Here is an 18,117-nt window from a genome sequence, read left to right as displayed (position 1 = left end):
CAAGAATGAATTGTGAGCTCTTCAGAGACACTGTCTGCTCAAATCCAGCTAAATGCACTCACATTGATTGGGAGGCGTTTCATAATGAGCCAAAACATAGAGCCAAAGCAACCCAGGAGTTTATTAAAGCAAAGAAGTGGAATATTGAGCTGATGTGAAGCCAATTGAGCTGCATTTCACTTGTTGAAGACTAAACGTGGGACAGAAAGGCCACAAACAAAGAGCAAGTGAAAGAAGCGGCTGCAGTAAAGACCTGGCAGAGCATTAAACAGGAGCAAACCCACAATCTGCTGATGTCCATGAGTTCAACACTTCAGCCTGTCATTGCAGCAAAGGATTTTCTACCAACTATTAGACGTGAACATTTAATTGTCAGTTTTTTAATTTGTCCAATTACTTTTGAGCCCCGGAAATGAAGTGATTGTGTTAAAAAAAAGGCTTTAGTTTGTCACATTTTTATACAATCTTTTGTTCAACCTACTGAATTAAAGCTGAAAGTCTGCAGTTCAACTTCATCTGAGTTGTTTCATTTAAACTTCATTGTGGTCATGTACAGAACCAACATTAGAAAAAAAGTTGTCTGTCCAAATATTTATGGACCTGACTGTAAGTCAGACCTCAACTGTAATCAAGAGGATAAAGTTATAAGTCGTCGGACAATGGTATCTTCTTTTTTTTGTATCTTACTGGAAGCTGCCATAGTGGTTGCTGTGATCTCTCTAACATTTCCCATAGACTTCAGTGAGCTGCCATCTACTGGGCAAAAAAATTCCTATAAAGGAGTGTTCACCTTCCAAACGCTTTTTTCAGATCAGTTGTTTTCAGATTGTTCCTCATAAATAAAGACTTTTTTCAATTACTTTCCATTATTTATTTTTTACTGTTTTTCCAAAATCTAAGTATAAAGTTGAATGTTTGTGTCTCTGGTGTTTGAGTCTGACAGCTCAGTAATTCAGGTGCAGATTCTGTTACAATTTTGTAACATTTAGTTGACACATTTCTCAGCAGCATCTCTGGAGCATCAGCAACTATTGTATTAATTCTAACAGCTGCCTGTAATGAAACTCAGGGACTCCGCTCAGAAATGTATCAACTTAATGTATCAATTTAGAACAGCTTACAGGGTCGGCGACCCCCCCTCCCAGAGCTGCTTTAGAAAGTGAAAAATGAAACTTTACACTTCAATATTAGAAAAACGGCTGCACATAGAAAATAGAAAGTAATTGGAAAAAGTCGTTATTTCTGGTGATCTATCTGAAACCTACTAGTTGTTTGAAGTTGAACAACCCCTTTAAGCAATTACATTTATTTATTTTGTTTTTAATAGTATTCATTTCAACACTGAACTTTTTAAACCTGGGGATACCAGGATTACTGGGCTCTGGCTGATGGCCCTTTAATCTCATGTTCCCTTGTGTCCCAGTCTGACACTGGCCTCACACAGACATGGCACATACAGAACAATCCAGATCCAGCCCTAATATTGATCCAGACTTAAGGTGCCCATACACAGAGATCCGCTCGTTTGGCAATGTCGCCAAACGAGTGGATCTCCCTCCGATAGGCCCACCTTGAGGTGGGCAATATTGGGCTGATCCAATCGTGGGCCCTAGGGCCCAACGATCAGATCCTAACGATGCCAAACGGTCGGATTTCGGGACCGCATCAACGAATAGATGCGGCCGCAATCCGACGGGATTTGTTGTCCCATCCGATCGATATCTGGCCGACTTTCGGCCAGATCTCGATCGGTGAAGCCCGTCGGGGGGCCCAATACACGAGCCAATAAGCTGCAGACACGGTCTGTCTCCAGCTTTTATCGGCACGTGTATGGCCACCTTGTTTCTCCTGCAGCACAGGGTCTGATTGTCATTATAACCTCCGATGTGTCCTTAAACCAGATCATGTGATTATACTGGAATGTGGGATCCGGGAGTTGCACAGATAAGGTTGTGGAGAGTGAAGGAGTTTTTTTAGAAACAGATTCAGTTCAATTACACCAGGTTCCATTCTTTAGTGAGACTTTTTGTCAATTCTCATTATTGTATTGATAATATTTTGAATGTTAAATCATATTTACTACTTTGCATTAAGCCCCCGGCTTTGTAACTGAAGCTTTTCCCATCATCTCACTTTGTGTAATAATTCCAACCTGGCTGTGGAGATTTGGAGAAAATTTTGATTTATTGCACAATATCACTTTAAGAATACAACCCTGATGTTGTTGGATTTCAGCTGTAAGCCTGCCTCCAACTTCATCCGTTATTCTGGGATTTGTAGTCCAGCAACAGTAAAGTTTGGTTGAGCAGTGCAGCAAGCTTCGCTTCCCCTTGAATAAAAGGCTAAATCACCAGCAGTATAGACAAACTATTTAAAGGAATATAAGCCAATCACATTGGAGAACTGTACCATCAGTCATCTTTATTATATAATATATATACAGAAAAAGTAACTCTAAGTATAACCTTGTACAGAATTCAAATTTCCAAATTCCAAGTTGTATATGAATAAGTGGGATATATATAATATTAATGAAGGGGGGTAGATACACACGTGTAGCATACAGGGGGGTGCAATATAGGTAAACTATACCCTGAATAATATAGGTCTCCATGAAAATATATTGTATAAAACAGCCCATATTCAAAACACTGCTTGATCTAAACACAGCATTTTTTATAAAAATCTACTTTTCTAGTAGAATATGCCAGTTAATCCTGAATAGAAAACTGTCATTTTAATATTAAGGGACACCCCTTGGCATTGTACAATTCACAGTGCAGACAAACACACCAAGGGCGCACATACACATGCTAGGTCACATGAGCCAATGAATGGTTCTGAAAGTTCTTCCTTTTACTCCCATACTTCTTCCTGTTACAGTTAGAGCTGCATCACTTCCTGTCAGGTGACCTCTGAAGCAACACACAGACCATCACAAAATGGTGGCTCAAGGTAAATGATGTAATAAAGCAAGATTTACTGGTATATATATATATATATATGTATATATATATATATATATATAATAGGCCACTTATTATTATTATTATATAAATTATATGGTAATCTGTTGGCCAGGTATTCATGCTGAAGGTATAGTTTTCCATGTGGCTTGAAGTCACATGATTTTAAATGTCTGGATTCAGTTTAGCCAGGCACTTGGATCTGGCGGCATTTGAATCCTGCCAATAAAAAGATTATGTTTTGGACAAGTCCCTAACTGAATTTTGTATTCTGTGCATTCCTACTTAAAATACAGAATTAAAAGGAATCTGTTATAATTTTTATAGTATTGTATTTATTTCTACATTACTTTATCTATTATACATTTATTTTTTAATATTGGTGTGTAGGCGCCATCTCAGGTCACTGTGCCCCATTCTGAGCATTCAGAAAGATCCAGCACTACACAACAGAACTGCTTTCAGATAAGCCCAAGTCACGTAATAGCAAACCATTTCGACCACTAGCTGTGACATGGGGCATATTTAATAATGTGAATAATTCATGAATTTGTTTGATCTCTACAATGTTAAAATATTCTCGTATTTGGGAAGCAGGTTTCCTATTTTACAGGCCGCCATCTTGGATTGCACAAGGTTGGTTTTCTTTTTAAAGAAAAGCAGTTTTAGCTTGGTTTGTGCCATGGATTGCTTTTTCCCCGTTATTCTTTCCTTCCTTTTCCCCATCGCTGGATCTGGGTGTGGAGCACAGAGCTCTACAGATGCACTGCCATTCAGCTCAAAGGCAAGTCATGTGCTCATAACTATAGATCCGTTACTGTGCAAACTAATTGAGGCGAATGGCAAATGGGGCAGTTTTTCCATAGTTTTTCCAAGATAACGTCAATGCTTGAAGCCACCCTAAATTATTGGGAAGCAGTATAGGTAGTTTTGCCTGTTTACCCACTCAGTGAACAAAGGAACTCTATGAATAAGGGCTTCAGTTAAGGGCAGCCAACTCTAGTTATATCTCACTACATGAGTGTAAGAAATACAGTATGAGCTGGTAAGAGCAGTTTTGTGCTCCAACAAAGAGATTGTAGTTTGGGGTTGTTCCCCCAGTGACATCCACCAATCCGTAGGGACTGCAGTTCAGGGATAGACGATGATATTCCTTGGAGCAAACTGTGAATCCTGATGCACTTGGGGCAGACATCTGTGGTATGAGTAATATGCATTTTGTTATTGTGCCATGAATATTTGTTTACCATGGAAACAACAACTTCAATATTATTCTACTATTCTTGTAGAATGTTATCCTAGAACAGCCAGGATGAATGATCAAAGCGTATCTTGAGAGTTATAGTTCAGAGGTTTACTGGTGAGGGCATTTGGAAAAGGCACCCCAAATACTGTCTCTATAGTGCTACAAATCACCAAAGCAAGCGTTGTGACAGTTGAGGTCCATTGGTCTCCATTGCTTGGGCTTTAACTAGTGCATAGACCCATGGGAAGTAGTGACAGATGGAGAGGGGAGTTTTACTTGCCAGTCCCACCATGAGAAACCTGATCTAAAATGAACTTAAATCTGATTATTAGGCAACATTTCATGCACTATGTCAACATTTCTGTGGATTTCGTGGTGTGCGGAAAGATGGTTCTGTAGAAAGAATTCTTCCCCACGTTCTGCAGAAGTGAACATTTTCTCATCTTTGTGGATTTTATAATGTTTCTTAAGGCTTATTTGGTGCAAAAATGCTTTACCGCATTCAGTACATGTGAACGTTTCTCCCTGGTGTGGGTTCTTTGGTGTGAGACAAGGTAGCGTTTTTGAGGAAATCTCTTCCCACATTCTGTACAAGAGAAAGTTTTCTCTTCTGTGTGGATTTTCTGGTGTGTGACAAGAATGCATTTCTGAGAGAATTGTTTGCCACATTCTGTACAAGTGTAAGGTTTCTCCCCTGTGTGGGTTCTCTCGTGTACAGAAAGGTAAGACTTTTGAGAAAATTCCTTTCCACAATATGTACAAGAGAAAAGTTTCTCCCCTGTGTGGATTCTCTGGTGTAAGACAAGATAAGCTTTCCGTGAGAATCCTTTCCCACATTCTGCACAAGAGGCATATTTCTCTCCTGTGTGGGTTCTCAGGTGTCTGCAAAGGTATCTTTTAGTAGAGAATCCCTTCCCACATTCTGTACAAGTGTAAGGTTTCTCCCCTGTGTGGATTTTCTGGTGTGAGTCAAGGTAGCGTTTTTGAGGAAATTCCTTCCCACATTCTGTACAAAAGAAAGGTTTCTCTCCTGTGTGGAGTCTCTGGTGTAAGGCAAGGGAGCTTTTTTGACAGAATTGTTTACCACATTCTGTACAAATGTAAGGTTTCTCCCCTGTGTGGGTTCTCTCGTGTAAGGAAAGGTGAGACTTTTGAGAAAATTCCTTTCCACAATGTGTACAAGAGAAAAGTTTCTCCCCTGTGTGGATTCTCTGGTGTAAGACAAGATAAGCTTTCCGTGAGAATCCTTTCCCACATTCTGCACAAGAGGCATATTTCTCTCCCGTGTGGGTTCTCTGGTGTAGGCAAAGGTATCTTTTAGTAGAGAATCCCTTCCCACATTCTGTACAACAGAAAGGTTTCTCCCCTGTGTGGCTTTTCTGGTGCGAGTCAAGGGAGCTTTTTTGAGAAAATTCTTTCCCACATTGTGTACAAGAGAAAGGTTTGTCTCCAGTGTGGATTTTCTGGTGCGAGTCAAGGGAGCTTTTTTGAGAAAATTCTTTCCCACATTGTGTACAAGAGAACAGTTTCTCTTCTATATGGGTTTTCTGGTGTAAGTAAAGGGCGCTTTTCTGAGAAAATAGCTTTCCACATTCTGAACAAGAGAAAAATTTCTCTCCAGAGTGGATTCTCGTGTGTCTGTAAAGAGTGTTTTTTTGGGAAAATCCCTTTCCACATTCTGTACAAGAGTAAGGTTTCTCTCCTGTGTGGATTCGCTGGTGTCTGCAAAGTTGGCTCTTGTGAGAGAATTCTCTCCCACATTCTGTACAATTGTAAGGTTTCTCCCCTGTGTGGGTTCTATGGTGCCTGAGAAGGGTGCATTTATCAGAGAATTCTTTCCCACATTCTGAACAAGAGAAAGGTTTCTCTCCTGTGTGGGTTCTATAGTGTCGCAGAAGGTTGCTTTTTTGTGGGAATTCTTTGCCACATTCTCTGCAAACAAAGGCTTTCTTTTCTCTTTGGAATTTCTGCTGTGACAGATTTTCAGACTCTGTGAAGGTGTTTTTCCCTTTATAGACTTTCTTGCCAGAGGCAAAACTATGTTCTCCAGGGTCTGTGTGTGAATTCTTTGATGAATCTGTGTTCACTGTCTGGTGGATCAGCTGATGAGAAGACAGAAGTATTTTAGTACTAAAGTTCTGCCCCCGCTGAATGCATTGATATCGTTTCACTCACCATCTGGTTGTTTGGGTGTGATGGCCCGTTGGCTTCAGATAGGAGATAGGAGAGACCATTGCCTGCTAGATTGTGAATTTCCTCTTCTTCTTCTGTGTCTGTTGAGCAGTTACCTAAAAAATAGAAAATAGATCAATGCAACCAGGCCGAGATTATAGTTATTTTCATAAATAAAATGGAAGAAGACCAGGGCCAGTTTATTAAACACAAGTTGCCCTTGCACAAGTGTTCTACCTGGTTGAGAGCACCAGAAACAACGATTGCTGCTACTAACACATACATTCTTCCCCACTGTCATGAAATGGAAAGCTGGGCTTTAGAAAAAAATTTAACTTAATCATGTCCTGAACCTTACAAGGAACAGGTTTACCATCTGGATGAACTGGGCAGGTTTTGATGATGATCAGCAGAGTCTTATTAAAGCAAAGGTTACAACAGCCTTTCTGTAAAGGTTCCCCTGGGCTTCAGCTTAGCTGAACCAACCTGAGCTGCACAGGATCATGCTCATCAAAGGGAGGATAAACTGGTGGAAGAGCTTTGAGTGTGACAAAGAAGCTTGAAAAGCAAGTCTATCAGAATTGCTGTCTCTTAAACAAAAGTCAATTTAAATTGCTGAAAAAGGTTCTTCAAGAGTCAGCCCCCCAACTATAGCCAGTTCTCTTTCCAGTATTCAGAAAGACTAAAGCAATACCTATATCTGAGGGTAGGTTCATTCAAACAAGTATCCACTTCCAAAATTCTGCAGGATAGACCTCAATTGGGAGGCTGTTGAGGGTCATCATAAAGAAAAGCAGTGGCTTATATTAAACACTGTCACTCAGAAGAGGACTGTTCATTTCTAACAAGAGTGAGCCCAAGACTAACATTCTCCAAGAGGAATGTCTTCTCCTCAGCATTAGTTCAAGGTTTTAAGAACAATTGCAATCTGCAACCATTCACGTTAGCAAAAAAACGGTTTGTGGTCCCCTACAAAATGTTGAGGCAGGAGTACCGGAGGTTCAGGAAGTACAGTAGAAAAGGCTGGTGGGGCTGCATCTGAATTGGATGTTGGATGTACAGGCTGATGAGTATGAGGAAAGTCTTGAAGTCTGGACTGAATGGTTCTGTAGTCTCCTTGAAGTTCCTGAACAGGTCATGTGAGAACAATGGTCTGTTGAGATAAAGTCTCTAAATCAGACCTCCCCAGTAGAAAGTTCTTGAAACTCAACTGCTGGAATGGGACTTCCTTACAGCTCCCCGTACAGTATACCCTCAGCAGCTAACGGAGAACTAACTGGTGAAGGAGTGATATGAATCCACAAGAGGAAAACCAGGAGTAAGCATAAACAGGTTGGAAAAGGACCCACAGTAGGTGTATTAAGAGAGTTTAAATGTGGCTCTGGTGAACTGTGGATTGCTACTCAGCTGTTAAGATCCAGACATGATTTTATATGTCTGGCACTGGAAATTACCCTAACCCTGCCACTCAGCAGCCCACTATATACATTCTTGGGCTGATGTAGCTCTTTCAACCATTAACATACGAGTTGATCCAGGAACTAGTCTGATGCCATTTTAGAGTCAGGAAGGAATTTTTCCCCCTCTGAGGCAAATTGGATATGCTCCAGATGGAGCAGGTTATATATGGAATTAATTTTTAACTTGATGGATGTGTGTCTTTTTTTCCAACCTAATTTACTATGTTACAAGAAATCCACTTCTTGACAGGAACAATAGCAAACCAGTCACATATATATCTAACCCCCTACACGGGTAGTGGCCTTGAATTTATTGGACATTAAATCATGGCTTCACTTTACCAGATATATATTTGGTTTCACTGTCCTGAGCAGTCCTCATTGCATCTGATTTTAGGCCAGCCAGATATCAAAAGGAATACAAATTTAGAGAAAAATTAGAGAGGAAATTTCAAAACCTTTCTCCAACCCAAGACAAGTGCATGCATTGCCTTCTCTAGATGCTTTTTGAGGCATCTGTAAATGTTATCCCTAAACTGGTTATGACATTGGTTTGCCTAGACCAGTTGGGGCTACATGTCCTCTAAATCTTATATCAGCATCAGAAGGCTGTATCTGCATGTAATCCATGAAAAATATGGGTTCATGAATATTGGTGTCTTTGTTCATCCTCACATTCTTTGACTTATCTGAATGATTATTTTTATGGGAGGTTGCCAATAAAATTAATTTCAGCCCATCCTCCAACATCAACTTTCTGAACTTTTATAAGTGCATCAGCCAAATTTGTAGGTCTAGACATGTTCTTTTGGAATGTAGGTATGGTTGGGGGTCAGAAAGTTTAACATTTTCTTTACTACATGAAAAAACGGTTACAGTAATGTATCAATTGGTCCTAGGTTTTCTACTGATCTAGTAACCCATAGCAACCAACGAACTGTGTTAGCTGTGTAGAAAAAAACATCTGATTGGTTGCTAGATGTGAGCAAATCCAGTAAATATCTACTGTAATAAGTCAATTCAGAATGACTTGTAGGAAGATGTTCCTGGAGTTAAGTACCCTGGAATATTGCTTCAATCGGCATAATCTGTTTAGCAGAAGTAGCATGGGGTCAGAGAGCTCCTGAAGGCAGTGCTGGAATTGGAAACTTCCTTATTTCTGTGAAATATATATATATATATATATATAAAAATAATCTTGGGTTATACAGAATATGATGGGGTTGTTACGATACACAATACACAGGCAATGTGCTGTGTTTGCAGTAGCTGAATTGGCAGCAAGAAAAGTCATATGCAAAATTTTCATTTTGGGGTCCCCACAAGTCACATACGTAAAAAACTGGGCATTAGTAGGAAATACCAAAAAGGAAACAGCAAAATGGCTTTGCTTTAAAGTGGATGAACCAATGGGTGTGGCTTATGTGGCTAATCTATTGGCAGTAAACTTTGTTGGTAGCTTTCCTTCTCCTTTAAAAGCATTGTATGTGGCAGACAACAGATGTCACACCAATGTGAACCTAAAGTCTTCAAGCACGAGTCCTGATCAGAGGAGCTGGCTCTTCTGTGCTGCAACATACCTGGGTGTACTCATTGCTTTTCTAAAAAGCGAATAAATCACCAGCACAGCATGGGTTGCTTCTAGCAGGGAAACCCCTTGCTCATTTATTGCGGATGCAACGTTTCGGGGCGTAACCCCTTTGTCAAGCATCATTTTCTCCCATAAACAAGTCAGAGCTCTCCTCACTGCACTGCATACACCACGTTACTCTTCTTATGATTTACTTTTGTTTGTTTTTTGGGTAAAATAGTTGCTGGGTTTAAAGTAGACCAGGATGAGGTGTTTATTATTTTTAATAAACTCCAGAAAGATCTTGTACAAGTCTTTTTTAAATGAAAAAGCCGGTTGGATGACTTGCAAAACATCTTAAAGACAAAAAATACAGCAAATATTTCCCTAATACTGTATATAAAACTGAATCCACCGCACATTCTCAATCTTTTGCTCCCCACCTGCTGGAGGAGGTTGTGTGCTGAAGGGTCTGGACAGAGGTAGGTCCAGCAAGTATAGAAAGTCTTATTCCTGGAAGTTCAGATATTTATGCTGCTTTACACCCCCAACTGAAGAGATCATGTCAAATGTTATCATTGTCCGTTTAATAAAAGTGAGCTGTGTGTAACCAGATGGTCTGTGTCCTACAGAAACATTACTCACCCTCTAAGGAATCAGAATCCATTTCTATCTTTATTGTGATCAGAGAATCTTCAGTGTCTGACTCTTTACTCTTCACTTTTACCCACGTTGGTTCCATCTCGGAAGAACCTGTCGGCAAGGAACACAAACTTACAATATGAAGTTGGCTATGAGGCCCACACATGTGATTGACACAAGTTATATGAGTGGTGGCTATCTTTTTGTTCATTCTGCTCTTTTGGTGTAACTTGATGTGCACTTGGGTTTAACTCAAAACCTGTTCTAGTCAGGTTGGACCATGACAGTAGAACTGGAGGACATGGTGCAACTGGTGTGTGTGTGTGTATATATATATATATATATATATATATATATATATATATATATATATATATATACCCCCTCTATAGGCTCACACTTTGATGTGACCCCTCTATCACATTAAAGTGGAACAAGTTAAAGGAGAAGGAAAGCCCCAGGGTGCAAAACCCCTCCCCCCCTCCCCTGTGTTGCCCCCCCTCCCTCCTGGCCTACCTGTCCCCCTGGGCAAATGCCCCTAACTTGTTACTCACCCCTCTGCGCAGGTCCTGTCCACGGAGTTCACAGTCGCCATCTTCTCCTACACGCGTCTTCTCCCTGCTCTGACCGGCGTCTTCTGGCGCATGCGCAGTAGGAACAGGTACCGGTACAGCTCTACTGCGCATGCGCCGAATGTCGCGAAGTGAAATCGGAAAACTTTGTGACATTCGGCGCATGCGCAGTAGAGCTGTACCGGTACCTGTTCCTACTGCGCATGCGCCAGAAGACGCCGGTCAGAGCAGGAAGAAGACACGCGTGGGATAAGATGGCGACTGTGAACTCCGTGGACAGGACCTGCGCAGAGGGGTGAGTAACAAGTTAGGGGCATTTGCCCAGGGGGACAGGTAGGCCAGGGGGGAGGAGGGAGGGGGGGCAACACAGGGGAGGGGTTTTGCGCCCTGGGGCTTTCCTTCTCCTTTAAGGGAGAGATTGCTGTAAAGAGGAGTTGGCAAAGGTTTCTTATGAGTAACATGGTATCCTTTCAATCTGAGCAATCTGTTTATATAAAAAAATAGATCCATATTTATTCCTGGAAGTTCATACATTTATGCAGCTTTTCTACACAAGTCAAACTGAATGAGCTCATGTCTAAAAAGAGGAGGGTCTGATTTTCATTTAGCTCTTCTTGTCCCTCCAGTGCAGTTGAGTTGTTGTGTGTAAACAGTTGATGTGTCCTACACAAACGTTACTCACCCTCTAAAGGATCAGAATCCATTTCCCTCTTTATTGTGTCCAGAGGATCCTCAGTGTCCGGCTCTTCATTCTCCCATTTCCCCTCTAACCTCCTTGTTTCCATCTCTGGAGAACCTGACAGCAAGGAACACAAACCCACACCATGAAGTTGGCTATGAGGTCCACACATGCGATATATATGCCAATATTTTTGTTCATTTTGACATAACTAGATGAGCACATGGGTTCCACTTCAGACCTGTTACCATGGACATGTGGCTACTAGAGAGGTACATCTTTGGCTTCAGTGGTTCATTAAAATAAGAAATACTATAGGAAAATGAGGACATCAGTCCCTTTTATAGGCCAATAGGAGCCCATAGTCCTTTTTGTTACCCTGATGGCAGCCCTACATATGGACACCAGTGCTGGATGCCCCTCTTTGCTTCTGCACCCCCAATAATAGAGCCAGAGCCCATATGATGATCTACTTGCCACCCCTGCATGTTGCCATGCTACTAGCCAGACTGAGCTTAACCACTAACACTTATCAGTCCCACTCATTTACAGACCTGTTTAAGACTATTTGGAGCAGATACAAGCAGTGAGCAAGAACAATGATGAAAAGTCATGTGACAAAGTATGTTTTACATGTAGAAAGTTCCCTATTTCAGTATGTTGAAACTTTATATTATTACATTACATTTTCATGTAACTACAGAGGAAGCCGACCCCATGACTGTGGCCATTTCAGCCAGTAACAACATAGACAAGACAATGGCAGTTTTTTTTCAGCAAACAGTTGTCTCCAACAGTGAGACTGGCAGTGAGGGCTTTATGGGCTACTGAGTAGACAACTCAGGCTACTCACACACAACTAGTCTGTAGCTCCTCACTTGGCTACATTCCTCCCCAGTTTGGCTTCCCATGGTTGAACCCCAACTCTCCAACCCTTGTCTGGTAAATTTTGCTTTTCCTTCCCAGGCCTTTGTTGTACCTTAAAGGCAAAGAGTGGGAGACCCATATACCAGCTCATCAATCTGGGGTATGTATCAGTCATGGGGGCAAATTCACTAAGCCGCGAAGCGCCGAACGCTAGCGTTAATTCGCTAGCGTTTGGCATTTTCGCTACTGCGCAAATTCACTAACGAACGCTGGCGTAGTTTCGCTAGTGTTACTTCGCAACCTTACGCCTGGCGAATTTTCGCTAGCGACGAAACTACGCAAATTCACTAACTTGCGCAGTGTACTGAACGCTACCTTTTACGCTAGACTTCCTTCGTCACCTCAGACCTGGCGAAGCGCAATAGAGTAGATAGGGATTGTTTAAAAAAAAAGTCAATTTTTTTTCTAAGTCCCAAAAAAACGCTGGCGTGTTTTCTACATGATGGCTGAAAAAGATCGAAATTTTTTTGGGGCTCCCCTTCCTCCCCCCTACATTTCCTGACTCATGGCAACTTACCTAGACAGTGGGCACATGTGTAGGGCAAAATAACATTTTTATTTGCTGATTTGAAGGTTTTCTAGGCATTTGTAGTGCTGATACGTATTCCTCCATTGAAATTTGAATTTCGCGCCGTATGCAAATTAGCCTTCGCTAGCGTAACTTTGCTTTATATAGCGAATCAACGCTAGCGCAACTCCGCAACCTTACGCTATCCCTGAGCGCAACTTCGGATTTTAGTGATTCACCCCATGGTGTGAAGCAATTCTAAAAGTGCGTGGCCAGTTACCAATACTAGCTGTAATCCTTCCAGGTAATTCCGCAATAGACCATTTAGCAGACAAAGAATCTTTCTCTAGTACTCCCTCTCCTTAGACTCACACACATATTTATAAGTTCACATGGTGTTCATGCACCTTTTCTACAGGTCAAACTAAATGGGCTTATGTCAAAAAAAGAGAGGGGTCTGTTTTCCATTTCCAGTGACTTGTTATCCCTCTAATGAAGTTGAGCTCTGTGTAATCAGATGGTCTGTGTCCTACACAAACGTTACTCACCCTCTGAGCAATCTGTTTATATAAAAAATAGATCCATATTTATTCCTGGAAGTTCATACATTTATGCAGCTTTTCTACACAAGTCAAACTGAATGAGCTCATGTCTAAAAAGAGGAGGATCTGATTTTCATTTAGCTTTTCTTGTCCCTCCAGTGCAGTTGAGTTGTTGTGTGTAAATAGTTGATGTGTCCTACACAAATGTTACTCACCCTCTAAAGGATCAGAATCCATTTCTCTCTTTATTGTGTCCAGAGGATCCTCAGTGTCCGGCTCTTTATTCTCCCATTTCCCCTCTAACCTCCTTGTTTTCATCTCTGGAGAACCTGACAGCAAGGAACACACATCATGAAGTTGGCTATGAGGTCCACACATGTGATAGCCACCACTCATAAACCACTTGCCAATAGTTTTGTTCATTCTGCTCTTTTGGTGTAACTAGTTGAGCACATGGGTTCCACCCCAAACCTTATACTGAGCTTGGACCATGACAGTAGAAGTGGAGGACATGTTGCTACTAGTGTGGTACATCTTGGGCTTCATTACAACATAAGAAATACTCTCAGAACAGGGACACAATAGAATAAACATGCCACCATATATTTTTCTTGGTTCCAAGAAAAGTGTATATCAATGGGGGATGCTCACAATAAAAGAAACCCTATTGCCTGTTGCAGTTCAGCTCAACTCTGACTGTATCTTCTTATTGGAGCTTCCTTATATGGCTTAATTAGAGGCCCCTGTTTTCCATTATATTGCTATAATCATAGAATGGACTCCTTCCTCATTCATGTATATGGACTGCTACTAGATACCTATACTGGAGCACCATATTATACCCATAGGTTGGGAAAAGGATCAAAGAACTACAGAATGGCAGCAACATTGTTAGGAAAATGTGGACTTCAACATGGCCAGGGTTGCTTTAATTACCATTTTCCAAGCGTCTGTGCCAGTGATCCCTAATGATCTTCAGTTCCCAAACTCTAACTGCCCTTTTCATAGGAAATTAGGGCCAATGACAATCCAAAGTCCCTTTTGTTTCCCTGATGGCAGCCCTATATATGGACACAAGTGCTGGATGTCTCTCTCTTTGCTTCTGCGCACCCAATAACAGAGCCCCAGCCCATATACTGATCTACCACCACCCCTGCATTATACCAGCCAGGCTGAGCTTAACTACCAACACTTATGTGTCCCACTTGTTTACAGACCTGTCTACGCATATTTAGAGCAGGAGCAGGCAGCAAGCATGAAAAAGTATGAAGAGTCATGTGACAAAGTACGTTTTCCTAACCACACCCACGAGGTTCCTCTAGTGATGAAGGTGCTGGATAAATGCCTTTCTGATCATGCCCTAAAGTTTTATATGAAATGGAGATATGAAATTCTGCATGAAGTAGAAAATCTTTTTATAAACACATATTCTCAATGTGCTGCTTTTACAACAGAAAGCTGTTATAGGATCTGCCCAGATTATATATATATAGGAAAACTACAATTCCCAACATGCCTTTGATTAACAACTTGGAAACTGCCACTTTGGAAAGGGGGTGTGAGTGGAGACATATTGGTCTATATACATTGCACTTACCGTATATACTCGAGTATAAGCCGAGTTTTTCAGCCCCCAAAATATGCTGGAAAACTCTACCTCGGCTTATACTCGGGTCAAGCGCAAAAATAGTCTCCGGCGTCTAAGAATAGTCGCCGGCGTCTAAGAATAGTCGCTGGCATCCAAGAATAGTCTCCAAGAATATTCGCTGGCGTCCAAGAATGGTTGCCAGCATCCAAAAACGAGACGCCGGCACCTCCAATGGGAGCAGAAACCCTCAATTTTTTGATTGAAACTTACCAGAAGCTGCTGCATTTCTCACCCTAGGCTTATACTCGAGTCAAATAAAGGAATGGGTGCGGCTCACCAAAAGTCTTTGTTGGTTTAATTCCACGGGTTATCCTGTGTTCGATATCCCAAATAAATGTATCAATAATGCAGACGGTTGTGGAACAAACCCAAGGCAGCAAGTTGACTGCAATACTCTTTATTGGGAGGTAGAGTTACACAACATGTTACACTTGACAAAGGGCTCCGCCCGAAACATGTTGTGTAACTCTACCTCCCAATAAAGAGTATTGCAGTCAACTTGCTGCCTTGGGTTTGTTCCACAACCAACTGCATTATTTATACTCGAGTCAATAAGCTTTCCCAGTTTTTGGAGGTAAAATGAGGTCCTCGGCTTATACTCGGGACGGCTTATACTCGAGTATATACAGTACATGGACTGGCTGGAGCTGGAAGGAGTCTAATTACAGAAATTAAAGCAATGAAACAGAGGGATAACTGCTTCCCCAGTGTTTCCTTCTCATCTCGTCACTAAAATGCTCAGTAATATGCAAAGCAGTATCTACAGCAGCCCTGCCCATGCCAATCCACCTGCTCAATTTGGTGTGTGACTCCAGCCACTCAGTAAGGTGAGAAGGATTTTCTACCTGACAGCCTCCGTATCTACAAGAAGCAACAAATGAAACTTGGCAAGAGTCACAACAACACTGGCAGCAGTTACTTTCATTTGTGCTGAACTGCAACAATAAACTGTGCCGGTGCTTCTCATGGACATTAAATAATAGTGTGACACTCTCTGAGATCTCATTCCTCCTCACTCTCTGTCTCTCCAACTCCAACTGACTCACTAGGCTTTAAAAGGGTTTGTTCCCCTTTAAATTAACTGTTAGTATGATGCAAAGAGGGATATTCTGAAAAAAATTGTAATTGGTTTTCATTATTTGTGGGTTTTGAGTTATTCAGCTTTTTATTCAGCAGATCTCCAGTTTGCTATTTCGGCAATTTGGTTGCTATGGCTCAATTCACCCAAGCAACTATGCACTGCTTTGAACGAGAGACTGGAATATGATTAGGAGAGGCCTGAATAAAAGGATGAGGAATACAAAGTAACAAATGTGTAGGCTTACAGAGCATTTGTTCTTTATATGGGTCAGTGACCCCCATTTGAAAAATGGAAAAAGTCAAAAGAAGAAGGCAAATACTCAATATAAACTTTAAAAAAAAATAACTAATGAAGACCAATCGAAAAGTTGCTTAGAATTGGCCATTCTAGAACATACTAAAAGTTAACTTAAAGGTCAACCACCCCTTTAAATTAGGCAACTGAATGTAATGAGTCTAAGCTGGTCAGTCTCACAAAGGCCAATGGAGCAAACTATTCACACAGCTGCATGGTATTTTGGCATCCCCCAGGCTCTACATACATATCCCTATATATATCAGCGAGTGTGTGTATAATATATATATATACACACACACACACACACCCGGGTTGAATTTTATGGACTTTTTCAATCTAAATAAACTGTGTAACAATGTAAGTTGAGCAACAGCATAACCTGCCCGAGGGTGCAACAACCCCTAATTCTTTAACCCTAAATTCACTCTGACTCTAATGTTCCCGCATCTTGTTTGACAGAAGTTCCTGGTGTATCAGCTATAATCGCTAGTCTGCCTGTTTTGCAGCTGGATGTGCTGGGAGCTCAGTACCAGGCAGGTTGGCAGCTTTCATTAAGACAAATAGATGAAATTGATCAGCACATTTTAATTAAAAGGGGTTGTTCACCTTTAAATTAACCGTTAGTAGGATGTAGAGAGGGATATTCTGAGACAATTTGCAAATGGTTTTCATTTTTTATTATTTGTGGTTTTTGACTTATTTAGCTTTTTATTCAGCAGCTCTGCAGTTTGTAATTTCAGTCATCTGGTTGCTATGGTCCAAATTCCCCTAGCAACAATGCACTGATTTGAATAAGAGGCTGGAATATGAATAGGAGAGGCCTGAATAGAAGAATAAATAAAAAGTAACAATACATGTGTAGCCTTAAAGAGCATTTGTTATTTAGGTGGGGTCAGTGACCCCCATTTCAAAGCTGGGAGAATCAGAAGAAGAAGGGAAATAATTCATAAATTATAAAAAATAAATGAAGACCAATTGAAAAGTTGCTGAGAATTCGCCCTTCTGTAATATACTAAACATGAAGCATTTAATGGTGGCATTTCATTCCTTCTCAGCTCCTGTCCATCCCAGACCAGTATAAAGACATTTGCCTTCCATTACAGTTCATATGACAGTCAGTCCCATACACTGCATGCAGCACATAGAGTCATAATAAGTATCACATGTACCGTCCCACCCTCGCTCTGAATAAGAAATACACCCTCCCAGCTGATCTGGACTTTCTGTAACACTTCCTGTTCCTGTATTTCTATTGTCTTACCTCGCGTTCCTCCAGTATCCCTTCACTTCCTGTTCCTGTATTTCTATGTTCTTACCTCGAGTTCCCCCAGTATCCCTTCCCCACGGAAACACTTCCTGTTCAGCGAGTTCCACACATTAACCGGCGCTGATACTACACGGGCTGCCTATTTCCCTGTAACTCCCCGGCTACTTACCCACACCAGTAAGTGCTGAGCTCTCCCGCCAATGCTCCTCAGTCTCAGCTTCTGATTTAATCTCAGATATTTCCATGTGTCTGTGTGGGAACCTGAAACAACCGGATGTGCGTGCTCAGCTGAGCTTGTTCACTAACAACAGAGGAGGGCGGAGAAACGCTGGGGGAGGGGATGACATTGTCGGACGGTTTGAGAGAAGGAACAAAGATGCCTGAAGGGAGAGGGAGGAGGATTTACTGAGCGCACAGGAAGGAGAGGAGTGATTGAGGAGGGCACAGGAGACACGTGAGAGGGAGGAGGAGCATTTACTGAGCGCACAGGAAGGAGAGGAGTGATTGAGGAGGGCACAGGAGACACGTGACAGGGAGGAG

General features: G+C 41.5%; 1 protein-coding gene across 1 annotated transcript; it reads right to left on the bottom strand.

Moving 5' to 3' along the window:
• Nucleotides 1-2,401: 2,401 nt before the first annotated feature.
• LOC121395187 (oocyte zinc finger protein XlCOF6-like) lies at nucleotides 2,402-18,078 on the bottom strand. The gene is given in 7 exon segments (XM_041568135.1): nucleotides 2,402-4,730; nucleotides 4,733-6,314; nucleotides 6,388-6,500; nucleotides 10,060-10,167; nucleotides 11,311-11,424; nucleotides 13,500-13,613; nucleotides 17,747-18,078. Coding segments are annotated over 7 exon segments (2,310 nt in total). The 5' UTR covers nucleotides 17,823-18,078; the 3' UTR covers nucleotides 2,402-4,527.
• Nucleotides 18,079-18,117: the final 39 nt, after the last annotated feature.

This window comes from Xenopus laevis, chromosome 6S (genome assembly GCF_017654675.1).
Source record: "Xenopus laevis strain J_2021 chromosome 6S, Xenopus_laevis_v10.1, whole genome shotgun sequence".
In the NCBI taxonomy this organism is placed as follows: Eukaryota; Metazoa; Chordata; class Amphibia; order Anura; family Pipidae; genus Xenopus; species Xenopus laevis.
Note: the sequence above shows the minus strand (reverse complement) of the source record. Positions and strands in the feature narration are given on the sequence as shown.